Below are 16,364 nucleotides of genomic sequence, written 5' to 3'. Positions count from 1 at the left end.
TTACCTCTGAAATACACAATTATATGTATCTGATTTTGAAACTTTACTCCCTAGAGAAACAGCAAGGAGAATTTGGTATCTAGGACCATGGTTAATGCTTATTTTATTTGATTTGGTTTTTTACCACAAGTCAGTGAATACTCTTATTCTTCTTATCAGTGTGGTTTACTCTACTGTTACACAATACGACTTCTGGAAAAGTCTTGATATTCCAAAGATGTAATATTATGCAGGAAAAAGAGTTTGTCATTTTCTTACTAGAATAGAAACTGAATTAAAACAACTGTACACTGAAATTCCAGTAAAATTAGGAAAAACAACCATTTACTCACTTTATACTAAGAGGAGTAATAAATATACTCACAGTGTTTGGAGTGAACATTGAAACCAGCTTCCCATTAGGAGATGCACCAGGACTAGGTACTGCTGCCTGTTGCTCTCCATATGCTACAGAAGATGTTAAGAGACTGGACGGACGTTGCAGATTCTCTGAATAACTGGGAACATTTTTTTGTCTAATAAAAGCTATCTCCCAAAAACTTTCAAACCTAAAATTAAAATTAAAAAGTGTCAACATATCATATACTATACTGTTCATAAGATTAGACACTACTCTTGCAAAAAATACATTTTCCCAAACACCGTGTGTGATTTTATGTATTTAATTTTCTAAAAGGATGTGCTATTCCCTATCCTTAAAAAAGGCAAATAGTGTGGGTTTGGTTTTTTTTTTTTTCTTTTGAAAGGAATGAAAGTATCATAATTTGACAGGTCTAAAAAGTGCATTTGAGTCTTTTCTTTTTCTATTAAATAAAATCGCAATTAAATATTTCAAAAAAAAATTAAAACCCTTGCATTTCCTCTAAGTACCTATGACATTTCACAGTCTGATGATAAATATTGTATAATAAACCATTTGGGAGGGTCGGCTGTGCGACAATAACAGATACCTCATCTTTGTTCTGTTGATTATACTCTTTGCCTCTTCATAGGAGACACCAATCATTGACTCTTTGTTTATGGATACAAGCTGATCTCCAGGCTTCAATCGTCCATCCTAACAAACAAATAAAAAACCTGAACCCACCAATTTTATATTAATTGCTAGCACTATAGAAAGAACTGTATAATCACAGCACTTCAACATATTCCTCTGGATCTGTTAAGACAGGAATACCAAGAACGGCTACACATTTTGGCATTCATACACAATCTTCCAGAAATAAACAGCAGGTAAAACAATCATTTAATCACCATGACAGCAGTCATTATAAAAGCTGCTTCAGACAGAACGGATCTCAGATACTGTGTAAAGAAGAAATTTGGACCCAGATACATATTTCTGTTAAAAACCCCTAAACAAATAAACAAACCACAATTAGTCGTTTTTCCAGCAAGGAGAACCAACCCATCTGACCACAGGAAGCTTCTTTAGTAATTAATTCAGCTGTGAGCTGGATTAATTTGTATTTCAAAACCAAATGTTCTTGGCTATACATGGGACTCTTCAGACACTCACTAGCCATATTAATCTTAATAGGAAAAACAAACCAGTCTATTAGGAATTGACCAGTCAAAACCACAACAGAAGTAATATTGTCAACTTTGTGCTTCTGTTGAACTCATCGCAAAATGTTCTGCCAACACAGGAGCATATCCTGTTTCTGTCTCAGAGACTGTAAGACAAGACTTTAAGCATGCTAGGCTAGATTTCTCACTAAGATAAAGCTTTCTTTACTCACATTTTAAAAGAGGTCTCAGCAATTTAACTGAAAATTCGTGTAGTTCACCTATGGTTCCAGAGTTACTTATGACATCTGCCTAATGCAATGCACATTGAACTACACATAACATCTCTGTGTTCTTCAGCTCTTAAGAAATTAATCACAGACTCACTCTGACCATGTGAAACAAACCATGTACAGAGGAAGACACACAGGAAAAAAGTAAAATACCTTTTAAAGACCAGTATAATTTTACATATTTAATACTCATACACCATAATTTTAGCTGTGCTATTTCAAACTTATGACAGCACTTTACTACTTTTTTTTTTTTTTTTTGCCACTTAGGGTTTTGGTTTTGATTAAAGAAAAAAGACGCAGATCTTTTATTTCGCTTGCCTATTAAAAGATATCCATTTCTATGCTGCCCTCACGTGGCAGAGATTTCAAATATGCCTGGTACTTAGTCTCAAACAGGACAACCAAGATTGGGAAATTATCTCTAATATTGCTAATATTAGAACCTACCACAAATTAATGTCTCAGTTTCAGTCTACCGATTATGTACAATAGGCTTCACATTATATGTTTACAATGAGAAAAACATTTAGGAGCCACAACAAAATAGGAGAAAACAAAAGAAGAATGATTATCATTTATCAGCTACAAGAAGTCCTGGAGAAACACTGCATTTTTTCCTTCCATCCTGGCATTTTGTTATTAACCTTAACCTACAAAAAATTCAGTCACAAATGGCTATACGCTGTTTTGGGGCAAAACTCATTGTTCGTGAAATTAACTGGTACCCTCTTGCTTGGCAAGAGGCAAAAACTGGTTAAGTACACAGCAAAATAACCACAGTAACTCAGGATGCAAAAGGAGACACTTGGATAAACAGCTCTGTGTATGTGAACCAGACAGTTCTGTTATTTATTGATTTTTTAAACCTGACAAACCCTCCTCATTTACATATTGCACTTGTCATAAATGAAAACAGTAATCAGTACTGATTCATACATTAGTTTGCAGTATCAGAATATTTTTTATCCTAATTTGCCTCCCCAATGCTTTCCAGCTGCAAGGACCCATCTAAATGAAGTCCAAGGGAAAAACGATTTTTTGAATGTCCATGAAGAAAAGGAGACGCAATGTGCAGCTCTGTCCCATCCGTGTTGATTTACCTTGCATCATCCAGCCTCTTAAAGAAGTTGATTTCTTACTTTCTCATATGTAAATTGGGGAATAAGGTCCTTAATTATCTCAAACTAACTCATGAATAATTGTCTTTACCATGTAACCGTGCTATGGTGCAATGAGATAATTCTCATTAATGCAGGAACACAAACTAAATTTGTATTTAAAATATGACTTCATATAAAATACTTAAGTAGGTACTAAATTAAGGCAAAAATACAGGTAGACTGAAGGGGAAGGGAGGGGAAAAAAGGTCTTTACCTTATGACAGTCACCACCAGGGATAATTTCTTGGATATATACCAAAGGCCCTTCATTTCTGTTAATTCCTCCTACAATATTCAAACCCAGGCTTGTTCCTTTGCACACAGAGATAATCTGAAATGCACTATCCCTACAAAGAGAAAGGAAAAAAGAAAAGTAGAATTACCTCACAGAACTAGATACTCCATAAGGGCTGCAGTGATACCGTATCTTTACCTTACAGATTTCACAAATAGATATTACAGCAACAAACAGAAACAGTGGACATTTAATCTCAATGTTCAGACATTACACTGCCTACCTACTACAAAATCAACAACTTCAGTTGTTCCTTCTGGCAATTACAGAAAGAATTGATATTATTTTATAAGAATAAAAGCTCCTCTCTACTATATACTTATGGGAGTACCTAGGTACCCATAAACCAGAAGCATTAATTTGTTAGGAGACACTAAGATCAAAAGTCAATCTGATTAATCTACTTCTACCTGTAAGCAATAAATAAATGAAAAAAATACCTTACTAAAAATTAAAGTTTGCCATGTCAATGGTACTGTAACTTACAAAATTAAAAAAAAAAAAAAAAAGTTGAACACTTAGTGCTCAACCCAAAATTTGCCTGAGCAGCCAAATACACCATTTTCTACAGCTCACACCAGAGGAGTTACAGTCAGTTTTGGAAAATTACTTTGCAAGTTTTGGGGATGGTGCTGGGACAGAATTATTTCCGCTGATGGTTGTGATATTATCCTTCGGATGCAGCTGCGGACTCTGTGACCTTGAGGATGAGCCCGAAGAAGAGCTGTCTATAGATTTTGCTTGAAGAAAAGAAACAAGGAAGAAAAGAAATAAAACACACGTTTGGGAAAAAGCACAAAGTTTCAACTCATGTAAGTAAGTTCAGGGGGACTATTGTCATGTTAGAAAACAGATGAACTATAGTAATCAAGTAACCCAAAGAAAGCTTAAGTCTATGCAGTGAAGAACTGTGAGCCACCCAGGGTTCCAGGAATGAACAATTCTTTAAAACATAGCAAGTGATTTTTTTTTCAAACTGGGTGCAAAAATAATCTCAACTGAAAAATCGCTCATGTTACATAAAGTCATGCTAATTAGGCAACAATTCTGCAAGGATTAGAATTTATGGTATTCTAGTTCAATTTTTTTATTAGTACTTTGAAATCTTATGACACATTTAATCTAGAAATACCAAATTCCTTTCACATTATTCATCAATTAAAATTGCTGAAAGTAGGTGGTAGTATATTTATTTTAAGAGTGAGGGAAACTGATGCACAAACCAAGCAGGTTACATGGTTAGGCTACAAACTAAATGTTAAAATCTAAGCAAACCTGTGTGTTTTGCCTGACTTCCAGGCACTCCTTCCAATATACCCTTGTCCCAAATGAGAAGAGTTTTAAATGCAAACTGCTGTCCTACAGGATTGTCAGGCTAGAAAGCAACCTCTCACCAGCTAGCAGTTGTGTTGGAGAACTTCTTGCAGAGTTGGTGTCACTGTGAGAGCCATACTTATCCATCAGGTCATGAAATTCTTTCCTGCGACAATAAAAAGATTGTCTCCATCAGCATTCAGCATTAGTTTAAAAACTGGCAAAAAAAGCAGCAAAGATGAACATCCCGTACATGCATTAAAAAGAAACCAAAAACTCTTGATTAATCTAATACTGAGTGCAGCCAAACCTAAAAAAAAAAAAAAAAGTTATAATCTGAGCTATGATTACCTTAGTGATAACAGATTAAAAAATACAAATAATCTAGAATGATGTAAGCCAAAACCATCAGCAAATTAATATTACAGAATTAAGAGAAAGAGAACATAAATTAACTGATTGCAGGGAACGTAGTTCCCAAGTAATTCCAGTGACTGCAGAGCGTTGTTGAAATCTGCTGGATACCTTTTTTTTTTTTTAAATGACAAAATTTACTGAACTAATGCCAGACCCAGGGAACACATATAAAGACAGTTGAGTGTAAATCAAATAAACTTTTAGCACGGGAATGTACAGTCACCAGAAATGAACTCACAGGTGACTGAGTGACCGTATGCAGTGGAAAATTCTGCACAGGCCATTGGGCATACCACCAGAACAGCCAAAGGACTGATGGATTTTAATTATTCAGGGAGTTGAGAGGAACTAGGTCAGTATGCTTTAGATAAAGGCGATTAAGAGTGGATCTCACATATATCTAGGCAGTCTGGAAAAAAAAGGAGAGATCAGAGGCTACGGAGTGATTTAAATGTCTGTCAAATACAAAAAATAAAGGGTCAGAAAAAGGTTAAATCGGATGAAAGGCTAAAGAAATTTCGAGAACATTCCTTTATGGAGAGATTCCTCTAAGTGGAACATCCCAGGAAAGGCAAATAGCAGCAGATACTCTTGCAATGATTATCAAATATCGTTATGTAACAGCCATCTCCTCCAGAGATTTAAGTCAAAAGGGGATACAGACCTGGATCACCGCATTTCTGATGATTCTCTGCCAATATTGGTTTATATGCTTAACTTTAGACAGAAAGGTTAAAGCAATGTTGAACATAAATGTCCTCATAAGGGACATATTTTGGACTATCTGCTGCAGCGAACAGTTTAACCTACTTATCCAAACTAATTCAAAGCTCATTAAAGATTGAAAAGCAAACCTCTGAGAGGGAACAATAAATCTGCCTTTTTTTCCAGAAGGCAAGACCAGCTGAAATCATACAGTTCTGTGGTACTGTCGATCTAACATATTCCTCATTGGTTTTTATTATTTTAAAATGTGAGAAGTGTTTAAAAAAAATCACAGCAAATAGTTTTTAATGGTCTTAGCTGGTAAAATAACATTTCAATCCCCTTCATTAAACTGAAATTGTCCTGAGCTTGCTACTTTAATTGATGCAAAGAGTCTCAGAATGAATTGGTATCAAATGCTACACAGAAAATGTGACATGTGGTGTAATTCTGTGATTAAAACTAATCTGAAAGAAAAATACACACAAGCCTACCCACCCAACCTTGGATATAGTATTGGCTTTTTATTAGTTTTGAGGTTAAAACTATGTTTTATTTTTCTCTTACTTTGCTTCTTCATCTCTGGCGACCAGCAGAGACATGTGATTAGATGCTGACGCTGTTCGCAAGATGTCAACTGCCCTAGAAGGGGGGAAAACAGCCAAATAAATACACCAAGGTGCTGTCAAGAAGTACGCAGTGAGTCATGCTAAAAGAGCAGGAAAATCAACAAATTCTTAACATAGTTAATAATCAGCTTGTATTGAACAAACAGATAGAAGAATATTTTAACAGCTTAATATGTTTTAATGCTATTTTCACATACATTCAATAATCTATGTCATGAGGAAACTACCTTATTCTGTCACTATAAAAGCATATAAAGTCCTGTCACTTTTCCACAATAGTTGCGCTCAATTAGAGTTATAGGACAAATTACTTGCCGGTCAAACTCCAAGGATCTCAGATTTGTGCTCCTTTAATCATCGATACTGTCCAAAAGTTAGCATGTAATATTCCAAGCTCTAATAAACATTCAGTAATCAGTACAAACGTACCTTTCATTGGTTACTCCAATTAAGTTTTCTCCATTGACATCCAAAATTAGGTCACCAGTGAGCAAACGGCCTTGCAATGAAATCAAGAGTAATGCATGAATCAACAGGAAAATAGTGAATGTATAGCATCACAGTAATAAACCAGGGCTTTTTCTTTGAATTTTATGTGATCTAATGCCATAAACAACCTTATGACTTTTAGCAGGCTAGGTTCTGATCCTAATTAAGCTAGGCTACTGTAATAAGACTAATAACTATCAATCAGTCTAACTAACCACAGAACAGCCACTGAAAATAAGTGTTATTTAGCTATTTGTATTACTTACACATAGCACAAATATTTGTGGGACTGGAATTTATATTTCACATTTATGGATTAACTTTCAGCTGGATTTTGCTTTTAACATACATGTAAGTTACCACATAGAAATACCTTGTAATCTAACTGTAAAACTGTAATGTTTTATACACTAAGAAAGACATCTAGAGGATTTTTTAGAATCAATTCTATTTTTAACCTTCTGCAAATCTCAAGTGTAGGAACTCTCTCTTTTGAAGTAGATCTAGATTATTTTAAATGATCATTCTGCACAAGCCCAGAGAGAACCTCAAAAAACCCCATGTACAGACCTAGGACAGAAGTATATTCTGAAACTTAATTATTGCAAACTCTACCTAGTCTAATTTGTTCTTTCCACACTGAACACCTAAACCACCATTTCAAAAGAAATCGGAACTCGTTAAAGATATTGGTTCTGCAAAGGAAACACCACTCTTATTCCTTACAAATTAAAAGAGGTTCAGCACCTCAGCACTTATTTAGCAGTGGTGAGACTGTCAGTTGCTTTCCCACATCTAGATTTGAACACATTCTCAAAAGTCATTAAATCCCTCATTACAGAAATGTTATGTAGAGCTGTGTTAATATAGAAGAAATTACAGTGACCATAACACCGAGAGTATTAAAACCTTTTCCTATGAAGGGTCCAAGTTTCATTTCTCTATCTTGAAGTAAGCCACAACATCATGAACCCTGACCAAACCATGCTATTTAAATATCCTTACCACAAAGTCAAATAAAGATGACTTCTTTTGACAGATTTTTATATGCAGCATGTTTGCAACAAAAAAATTAAAATTACTTACTATCTACAGCAGCAACTCCTCCAGGTAGAATTCTCTTTATGAAAATCCCATAATCTTCTGCTGTTTGTGCCCGATAACCACCAATAATTTTAACTCCTGCAGAACAACCAAAAGAAATAAACAAGAAATTGGTTATTCCACCTACTGTGCTAAATGGATTTACAGTCAACTCCACAAAAGCCAGATAAATTAAACTTCTACTGATGACAGTGTGAAATGGAAAAGCTCACCAGGTGTTTTCAGGTTGGGTTTACTCTGAATCAACAGAACGTGCAATCTAATTACCTAATCCATTCTGACAATCAGAAAAAGAAAGGCGGTGAACAGCTCGATTGATTCCATGAGGGCCCATAATAGTCCTAAGGAATAAAACAAAACTCATTAAATCCCTCATTACAGAAATGTCGTATACAGCTATGTTAATACAGAAGAAATTACAGTGACCACGTTTTTAACTCTAATACAAACCAAAACCAGTTTTCTCCACTGACAACTTTAAATCGTTTGATAACTTTGTGCCACCCCTTCCCCACAATGAAAAATCAATCTCCTCACAACAAATATAAAAGGGGACAGTACAATAAAGCATATTTTGTGACGTATACAATTCAGCATTTCAGGCTGAATTGTCAATCTCACTTTATTTTTGATAAAAGGATTATTACTAAATAGAAACAGAATCCCACAACCTGGTCCAGCTTAGCATTTAGGCAAGAAAAACACATCGTAACGTCTTAGATTGGGTAATGAATATTAAAACAAAACCACAGCTAAGGCAGTGTATACCAAAATATTTTCTAGGATATATAACATATAATTTTAGTGGTTTACAAACATAATCATTTTGTTCCAGTCTCTCATTTCTTCACTCAACATTGTTTTCTTTCTCTGTTTTAAAAAGGTTTCTCTCCAAACTCTACCGCCTGCTCCCCTGTGTACCTTCCCACCCCAATACAAAATACCAGGATGGCACTTGAAATTGTCTAAAGGCAGATGAATATTTTGGAGGCAGTTGATAGGGGTAAAGAATTAAGAATACAAAGCAAAATTAGTCTTGAAACCTAGATCTACAGTTCCTTCAGAAACATGCCCAGCACACAGCTCTGAGAACGCAAAGTGTTAGGAATTCCTATAAATCCAGATTATCTACACTTCACCATTTTTTATAAGAAGAATTATTACAAAAACCCCAAGTTGTATCATAGATCCTTTGTCTTCCCACTGTACCATTTTTGGAGAAGACTCACCAGATCCCTTCAGCAGAAACACCACTTTTCTGCTTTGACCTACATATTGTTCTCTATTAGAGAGTGAGTTGCATTTTCTAGAGCATGATGTTAAAGTGAAATGGAACAACTACAATGCATTAGCAGGGGCGAAAAGAAGATCAAAGTGGAGGACACAGTGACCCAAATCCTCCCACGCAACCAAATCCAGCACACAGCTTGAACTCCATGCCTGAAACCGGGGATTTCTGCAACAGCCGGAGCACATGTCATTGAAAGTTGCCATGCCAAAGGGAAGGAAGAAACCCAGAAGGTCCAAATGTTCCTGAATTTTAGCACCAGAGAAGAGATACAACTCCTGAAGAACATCCCTAGTTCTTGTGGGTTTTTTATATAAGAAATCTGGATGAGTTTTTTATCGAGGGATAAGCACTTCTTCCAAAAAGCAACAATTTGCTCCACAACCTCCAGTTCCCACGTATTTGCCAAACCAGCCTTTGCTTTAGAGAGGCTGCCCGTAAGAACAGGTCTAAGAACTGATCTGTAAAACCAAACAGGAAGCCAATACTTCAAACATTGCATAACCTGCACTTCAGTATTCCTCGCACTATTTGTTTCATAGACTAAAACAAAATGACAAAACCTAACTAGTGTCTTTGGCCACCGATGAGACTGCACATGACCCTGCCACCAGGGACAGGGCACGTGCTGCAAGGCTAAAGGTGAACCAAACTGCTTTCACTTAGTCACGGTCTGAAAGGAGGAACAAATCCTTAACTCTGCTATTTCTCTATCAACATTTTTGATAAACCGCTTCCATACCCCAACAGCAGGCCATTTTGCGTTATTACCTGGTACTGTCACCTCCATTATCCCATGAATTTAAGCTGTTTTGAAGCTGAAAGACAAAATACTAGTCACGTTCTTTACACGTCTGTCCTGATATGTATCCACCTTTGAAAACTTAAACAACATACACCAATCTTTAAAATAGGCAGACAATTATTCTGGTTTTTTTGTACCTTGCCCTTTGCTGCTACTGTTCTGTTTCTTGCTCTGTCATGCTCTTAGCAGTCTTCACACAGTAATTCTTTATTAAAATAAAAAAAAGCAAGAACAAACTGTGTTTCAGCCTTGCGCAGAAGTTACTTTCATGGTCTTAAAAGATCAAATCTCAGATTTTAAGTCTAACTTTTTCCAAAGGAAACCAGTGTTCACCAAAACCGGTAGAACCTATACTACTGTCTAAAATGATAATGAAATACAACCAAATCGAGGCACAGAACACTTAAAAAGAACAAACCTACATTTGCAGAATGTAACAGACCATACTTTCGAAAGAACCTAACTAACGTAAAACGGATTCTGACAAAGAAGACACAGAGAATACACAAACTAATAATTCACAATGGAGAGGAGTATTTCTAGTAAAATTATCACAATGTTGCCACGAACAATTAGAGAGGACTGACACTCTGAGCAGACACCTTGACAAGGCATTTCACTGTTTATGCTCCAAAGACTAAAACCATCCAACACATGATATTTAAAATTACTTTATCATGTAGAAGGTGAAGACAAGGATCTTCAAATGCCCCAAATTCATTTAGCATGTCACATCTTGTTGACTCTCGATGTTAGTTTTTCTCGCATATAACCGAGAGATGGATCTTCACGTCAGGCCACTTGTCATAGTTCTACTAAAACACATCGGGCTTTAACGGTTTCACTATCTAAAGGCTTGGCTTTAGCACCCATCTGAAATTAATTTCACTTTCTCATTATTTAATATTCATGAGAGGTTAGAATACTTCCCAAAAACCATTAGAAATGTGCTCAACAATATAAATAAAGAAATAGGTATCTAAACCAACTGGCAGAAGTAAAATAATTTCAATGTTCTTTGTAGAAAAAATGCAAATTAAATAAACGGATATCACTGTTCATTCCTTGAGAAATCACGCAAAACTACTGGTAAGCAAGCTTTCAGCACAAAGAGGAGAAAAGATGTATGGCAACAGATGAAATAAAGAAACAAGACTGTACAAAATGTACACTGTAAGTTTGTTACCCTGGAATTACTGAAAAAATATTAAACTCAACACTCCAACTGAAGTCCTGGAATGCTAATAGACTAAGTGCACAAAATTTTGTGCAGATGTTCATTAAAATGAAATCTTTGATACTTTATTATTTTTTTCCAGCATACACAAGGAAGCTCAACAGCTTTATGTTTCGTATCTGCTAAAGACTTATCAGAACATATGGCTCTGGATATTCTCTGCACTGCATTCCGGAGAAATTATTAGTTATTTATGTCCACAAACACAATATTTACCTAGATTTATCAATGGAAGCATAACATCCTTCCTTCACAAAACAGATATTACTTGACACTTAAACTAAAATCTAAATGATAAACTCTGGCTGCTTATGAAGAAAAACAAGAAGCTGAAAATGGCTACAGCTTTTAAATGACCTTTACTGTACTTTTCCCAACTACAGACTAGAAAAATGCCATCGGAACCTAATGGTTAAGCATACCAGTATAAGAGAGAAAGACCGTCAAAACGCTCTGGTTCATCTTCATCTCCTGGCGAGAGCAAGGACATTCTTCAGCACAGCAGCAAGGACAGTGACCAAGCAACAAAAATACACCAGCAGCTTCCAGTTCAGCCAGATAAAGGTTACGTGCAGGACAATTTCTGCCACCAACTATAAAAAAAACCAAACAGACAGAGCCCGAGACGAGTGTCTCTGCCTACTTAATCTTTTCTGAAACCCTCTGCGTCACATGGACTAATTCACCTCCCGAGGTAATGTTTACTTTTGCTGTTTGAGGTGGCAATTTAGAGCAGATTTGAAGACTGATAAATGCAAAGGAGAGAAAAATTACTTGCATTTACTACAACTGTGATCATACACTCTATATATAGCAGCAGAAACCAAATGAAATAATTACAATGAAATAAGCTTATTTACTCATGTTCTTCCAACGTTTTATTTGCATGTTCCCTCCACACAAGGTCAAAAGCAATAACTCATGACCTTTCTAAAGCAATCTTCCTAGCAGATTGGATTATGTACATCCACACACAAAAGGGAAAGCCAACAAAGCAGACAGCCTGAAAGCATTAATGAAACGAATGCCATTACGCTATTACTTTGCATTCTCATTAACTTGTGTCATGCTTTACCTTGGTTTTTAGTCTTTCAACAGTCAAAAGTTAATGCAGAACTTGGGCTACATATTTTCTGTAGAAATGGAAGTTGACACATCTGTTTCTTTGTGAAAGCAAATAAAAATGGTGAATTTGTATCACTATACTGGGAATAATACAGTTGAAACAGTAAAAAATATACATTTCCAGAGGTAAGACTCTCTTCTGATGCAAGGCTTGGTCTTGCAGAGCTAAGTGCGTTTTCAGAAGTTCTGAGCACCTGGCATCAGTTTGGTTAACCACTATTATCTTCCAGGCTTGCATCAGAAGGCGCACTCCTTCCTGTTAGTCCCCTCTTTCTAAAAGATCTTAAAAAGATTACAGCTTAAAATGAAAACTAAATATTCTGCATTCACCAAGGGCTTTGTTTAAGTAGACAGGTGAATCCTCTCTAAAGCAGGGAGTAACCCTGTGATGAGACAGCATCTGTCAGCGTCTAGAGCTGCCCAGCAGGACAGCTTGGCTATGCCAGGAATGCATAAGCTTCTCTCATGCACCTTTTTTTTTTTTTTTTTTTAAAGTTGTAGTGACTGTGGTTTCATTGGCAGGGAATTGCTCTGGGGAAAGGATCCTTTTACCCCCAGGCAGCATGCTATGTAGTGTTCACATACACCCAGGTCAGTCCCTAGTCCCTGCAGAGGGGTGAAGTGATCCACCACACCTTACGGAGCAGACCAGTGGGACCATAAAGCAGCCTTCCCAGTTCCCAAAATGTGAAGAGCTCCACTGGCACCATTTGGATTGCTCACACCCATTCAGTGATGAGTATTTGGCCCTTTGTAGGCTTTTCTCAGCAGTTTAACTCTGCTGGTGTTACTGGTGTTGCAGTCTGATGAAGGAGAAGCCATTGATATTTCAGGCATCAATCATATCAATTAGATTTGCTCCAGGTAAGGTTACAGAAGATAAAATACCATTAGCCCTTCTCCAACAAAATTGTCACTGTTCTTAACACCAACGGAATTCAATTTGTATCAGCATCAAGAACATTTGTCAAAACAAATCACAGACCAAGGTGGCTTGTTTCCAGTGTCACGTTTTCTGCATTAGAAACCCCCCCCCCCCGCCCCCGGCAATCAGAAGAATGACGCAAGGCTATGCATTTCCCATATTAAAAAACAAAAAATTATTTTTATTAAACCAGACACGACAAACTTCCCAACAATTTAGGCAGATATAAAGTAGTATTAAGCTTATTGCTCCCACCTCTATTTATTAATTATCAGTAATAATCACTTGTTCAAACAATTGCTCCTCCATCCCTTCTTCAAAGTAAACTAGGCGTTGTTCAGCTTCCTGAACTCATTCATCCCCAAGGTTTCCATCCCTTCTTACCTTAAATTCTGCTGCTGTGTTGCTTTTAATGTTTCTAAAGGACCCATATAGAAAAATGGTATTATTGCTTCTTTTGCAAGTTCTCTGACTTTCAAGAACATAGGGGAACACAAACTACTTTTTACTCCAGAAAGATCTAGGAATACTCTAACAACTTAAAACCCCATAAAACCTAGTATCAATAATTTTCAAGAGACATCATTTGTTATTTTATTCAGCAAACAAACCAAGATTCGTTTTCAAACAGCTAGTAAACTATTCTATTCTGGCAACATTATTAATTATGACTCACCTTTCCCAAAGGAAGTTTTGCAATGCTTTAGGAACTCAGATAGATTATTACAGGATCATTTAAAAAAAATGGAAAAAAGATTTGCAGAATCTTCAGAAGCAGGATTTGCAAGATCTTTCTGTTTATTTGTAACAAAGGTCTTTTAAAAAATCCTATACAAGTCAGTCATGCAACTGTAGCCTGTTCACTAACCCTAAAAGGTAAAAATTTATTATGACCCTAAAGACCACAGCTGAGAAAATGCTGTATCACATGGCATGAACAAACACTTACTTCTGATCTATCCAAACCCCCTAATTATTCAAAATACATTTTGCTGGTTAAGTCGTAAAGATTAAAAGAAAACATATGCCATCATACGGTTTCTGTTCAACATGCAAAAGAAGCTTGAGCAATGTTGTAATTGTGAAGAAGCACGAATGGTTTGAGGCTAACCCTTTGTGTAGAGAAGAAAGGTATTATTTAAACTTTAGGTAAACCTCAATTAACATGTAATCAAGTACATTCTTGAAGCATTGTGCATTGATACTGTCTCCCAGAAAATAAATAAGTATAGAAAATGATAGTCTTACATCATGATGCAGCTGAAGTGCAGCTATCTGCACCTTTCATGTTAATTTATGTGAAAAATTGCCTTTGCAATACAGTGATCTAGTAACTCTTCATGTAATATACCTTCCACATGAATCTAGCAAGCCATAGCTGTTCTAAAGGTGTTATCTTTGTGTTACACACCCTGTGGTTCCATCAGACAAGCAGAGTATTTGCTTCTTCAGATCCCAGTAAAAGCAAGTTAATTTTTTTTAACGTCTTGTGGATTTTTTTTTCAAAAAAATCAAGTTATATATGAAGTGGTATAATTCAAAATCTATGCTATATTGTTTGACAATACTTTTGAATGCTATTTGCTCGATTCTATTGCATAAGCACAGCAAACGTGATAGTCCAGGAAGAGCTGGCTGTGCCTGCTTTTAATTAGGGTTTTGATGACAGCGTTGGCATGGTTATTTAGTTTGGGAAGGGTCTGGAGTTATGATTTTCAATCACGACTGAATCCAGGTTTGCTATTTAGAACCTGATCCAACGTCTAAGTCGATAACATTATGGTTTATAGAATTAATATAATTATTATTATATATCCCATAGCATTGGCAAAAAAAAGACTGTTCCAGAGCACGCTCTACATATAAAACACTAAAGGCATACAGACACAGTATTCTGAAAAAGTAATAATGCATTGTAATACATGAACTCCATCCAGTGTCTTATGCTGCTGTCATTACCCTGTATGTACAAGGAAGTAATTTGCTATATATAAGTACATTTTCAAAGCTGCAGAAGCATTAAGGAATTTCTATGTGGGGTTTTATGTCTACAGAACCAGTCCAAACCAAGTGCTGATTAACTTAATGAAAACCTTAAGAGCTATTTCCTCCCTTTATGTGTAAATTCACTGGTGTTGGTATTAGCTTTTCTAAGGTGTTGCTTCAGACTGTTTCAATATAAAAGTTATTTTTCTTTAAGACTTCATCAAAACAAGATTCTACTAAGGAATTTGTGACAATTTTCACATTACAATCCAGTAATTGTTGTATTCCTATGTGTGGGGAAAAAAATTACTTACTTTTTATTTGTATTTGTTAGGGGATCTGTACTGGACATCTTCTTAGGTACACTATTTTAATAAAAGTTCAAAATGAAGAACTCTGACACATGAAGCACTGGCTTGTAACCACAATAACAACTGCTGTAAAGAAAAAAAAAAAAAAGGAGAAACCACTTTTTGAAATTTACACGGCTTTGTTTATTTCCAGACACTGACAACAATTCTTATTTATTACTGACTAGCTGAAATCAAGTGGGAAAAGAGAACTTTCATGATAAAAGACACACTTCATTGCTGAAAAGGAAAACAGTAAGCAGTTAACAACTCAGACTTGCACCAAAGTATCCGACATCCTAATTTCCTCTTAATTTATGAGTTAGGAATTAGGGTAAACCTGACGCCCCCATAATTAAAATCTTCTAAAAAATTAAGTAACTGAGATTACAATTCCAGGACAAAGTAACAACTGCTAAAGACAAAAACAATCTCATTTTTTTCCAGCAAAGGTTACTTGGGGAGAGAATGTTGTTTTAAACATAAGGTGTTTTGTGTTATACAACTAACATGCAGGCTATATATTTCTGCATGAAAAAAAAAATGTTAAATTAACTTTGGAATACCACATTTTCCTGCAGTAAATGTTTTTGGATGTCTTGCTAAAGGATCAAAAGCAATGCCATCTAAATACGGAGGAAACATCACAATACCGCTCCAGGCTTTATCATTATTCAACACACCCAAATGGAAAATAAAACAGCATCAGGAGCTGCCACAGTCACCGCCT

The 16,364-nt window shown here is 35.9% G+C and overlaps 1 protein-coding gene across 1 annotated transcript; it reads right to left on the bottom strand.

Moving 5' to 3' along the window:
* Nucleotides 1-364: 364 nt before the first annotated feature.
* LOC104469807 (multiple PDZ domain protein-like) lies at nt 365-11,738 on the bottom strand (the record flags this gene model as incomplete). Its single annotated transcript, XM_010084499.1, has 10 exons — nt 11,671-11,738; nt 8,186-8,259; nt 7,901-7,996; nt 6,755-6,824; nt 6,264-6,338; nt 4,655-4,740; nt 3,871-4,000; nt 3,180-3,312; nt 951-1,057; nt 365-548 (listed from the first exon to the last, which is right to left on the bottom strand). Coding segments are annotated over exons 1-10 (1,023 nt in total), but the record flags the coding sequence as incomplete, so codon positions are not given.
* Nucleotides 11,739-16,364: the final 4,626 nt, after the last annotated feature.

This window comes from Pterocles gutturalis, unplaced genomic scaffold, assembly GCF_000699245.1.
Source record: "Pterocles gutturalis isolate BGI_N339 unplaced genomic scaffold, ASM69924v1 Scaffold52680, whole genome shotgun sequence".
Classification (NCBI taxonomy): domain Eukaryota; kingdom Metazoa; phylum Chordata; class Aves; order Pterocliformes; family Pteroclidae; genus Pterocles; species Pterocles gutturalis.
Note: the sequence above shows the minus strand (reverse complement) of the source record. Positions and strands in the feature narration are given on the sequence as shown.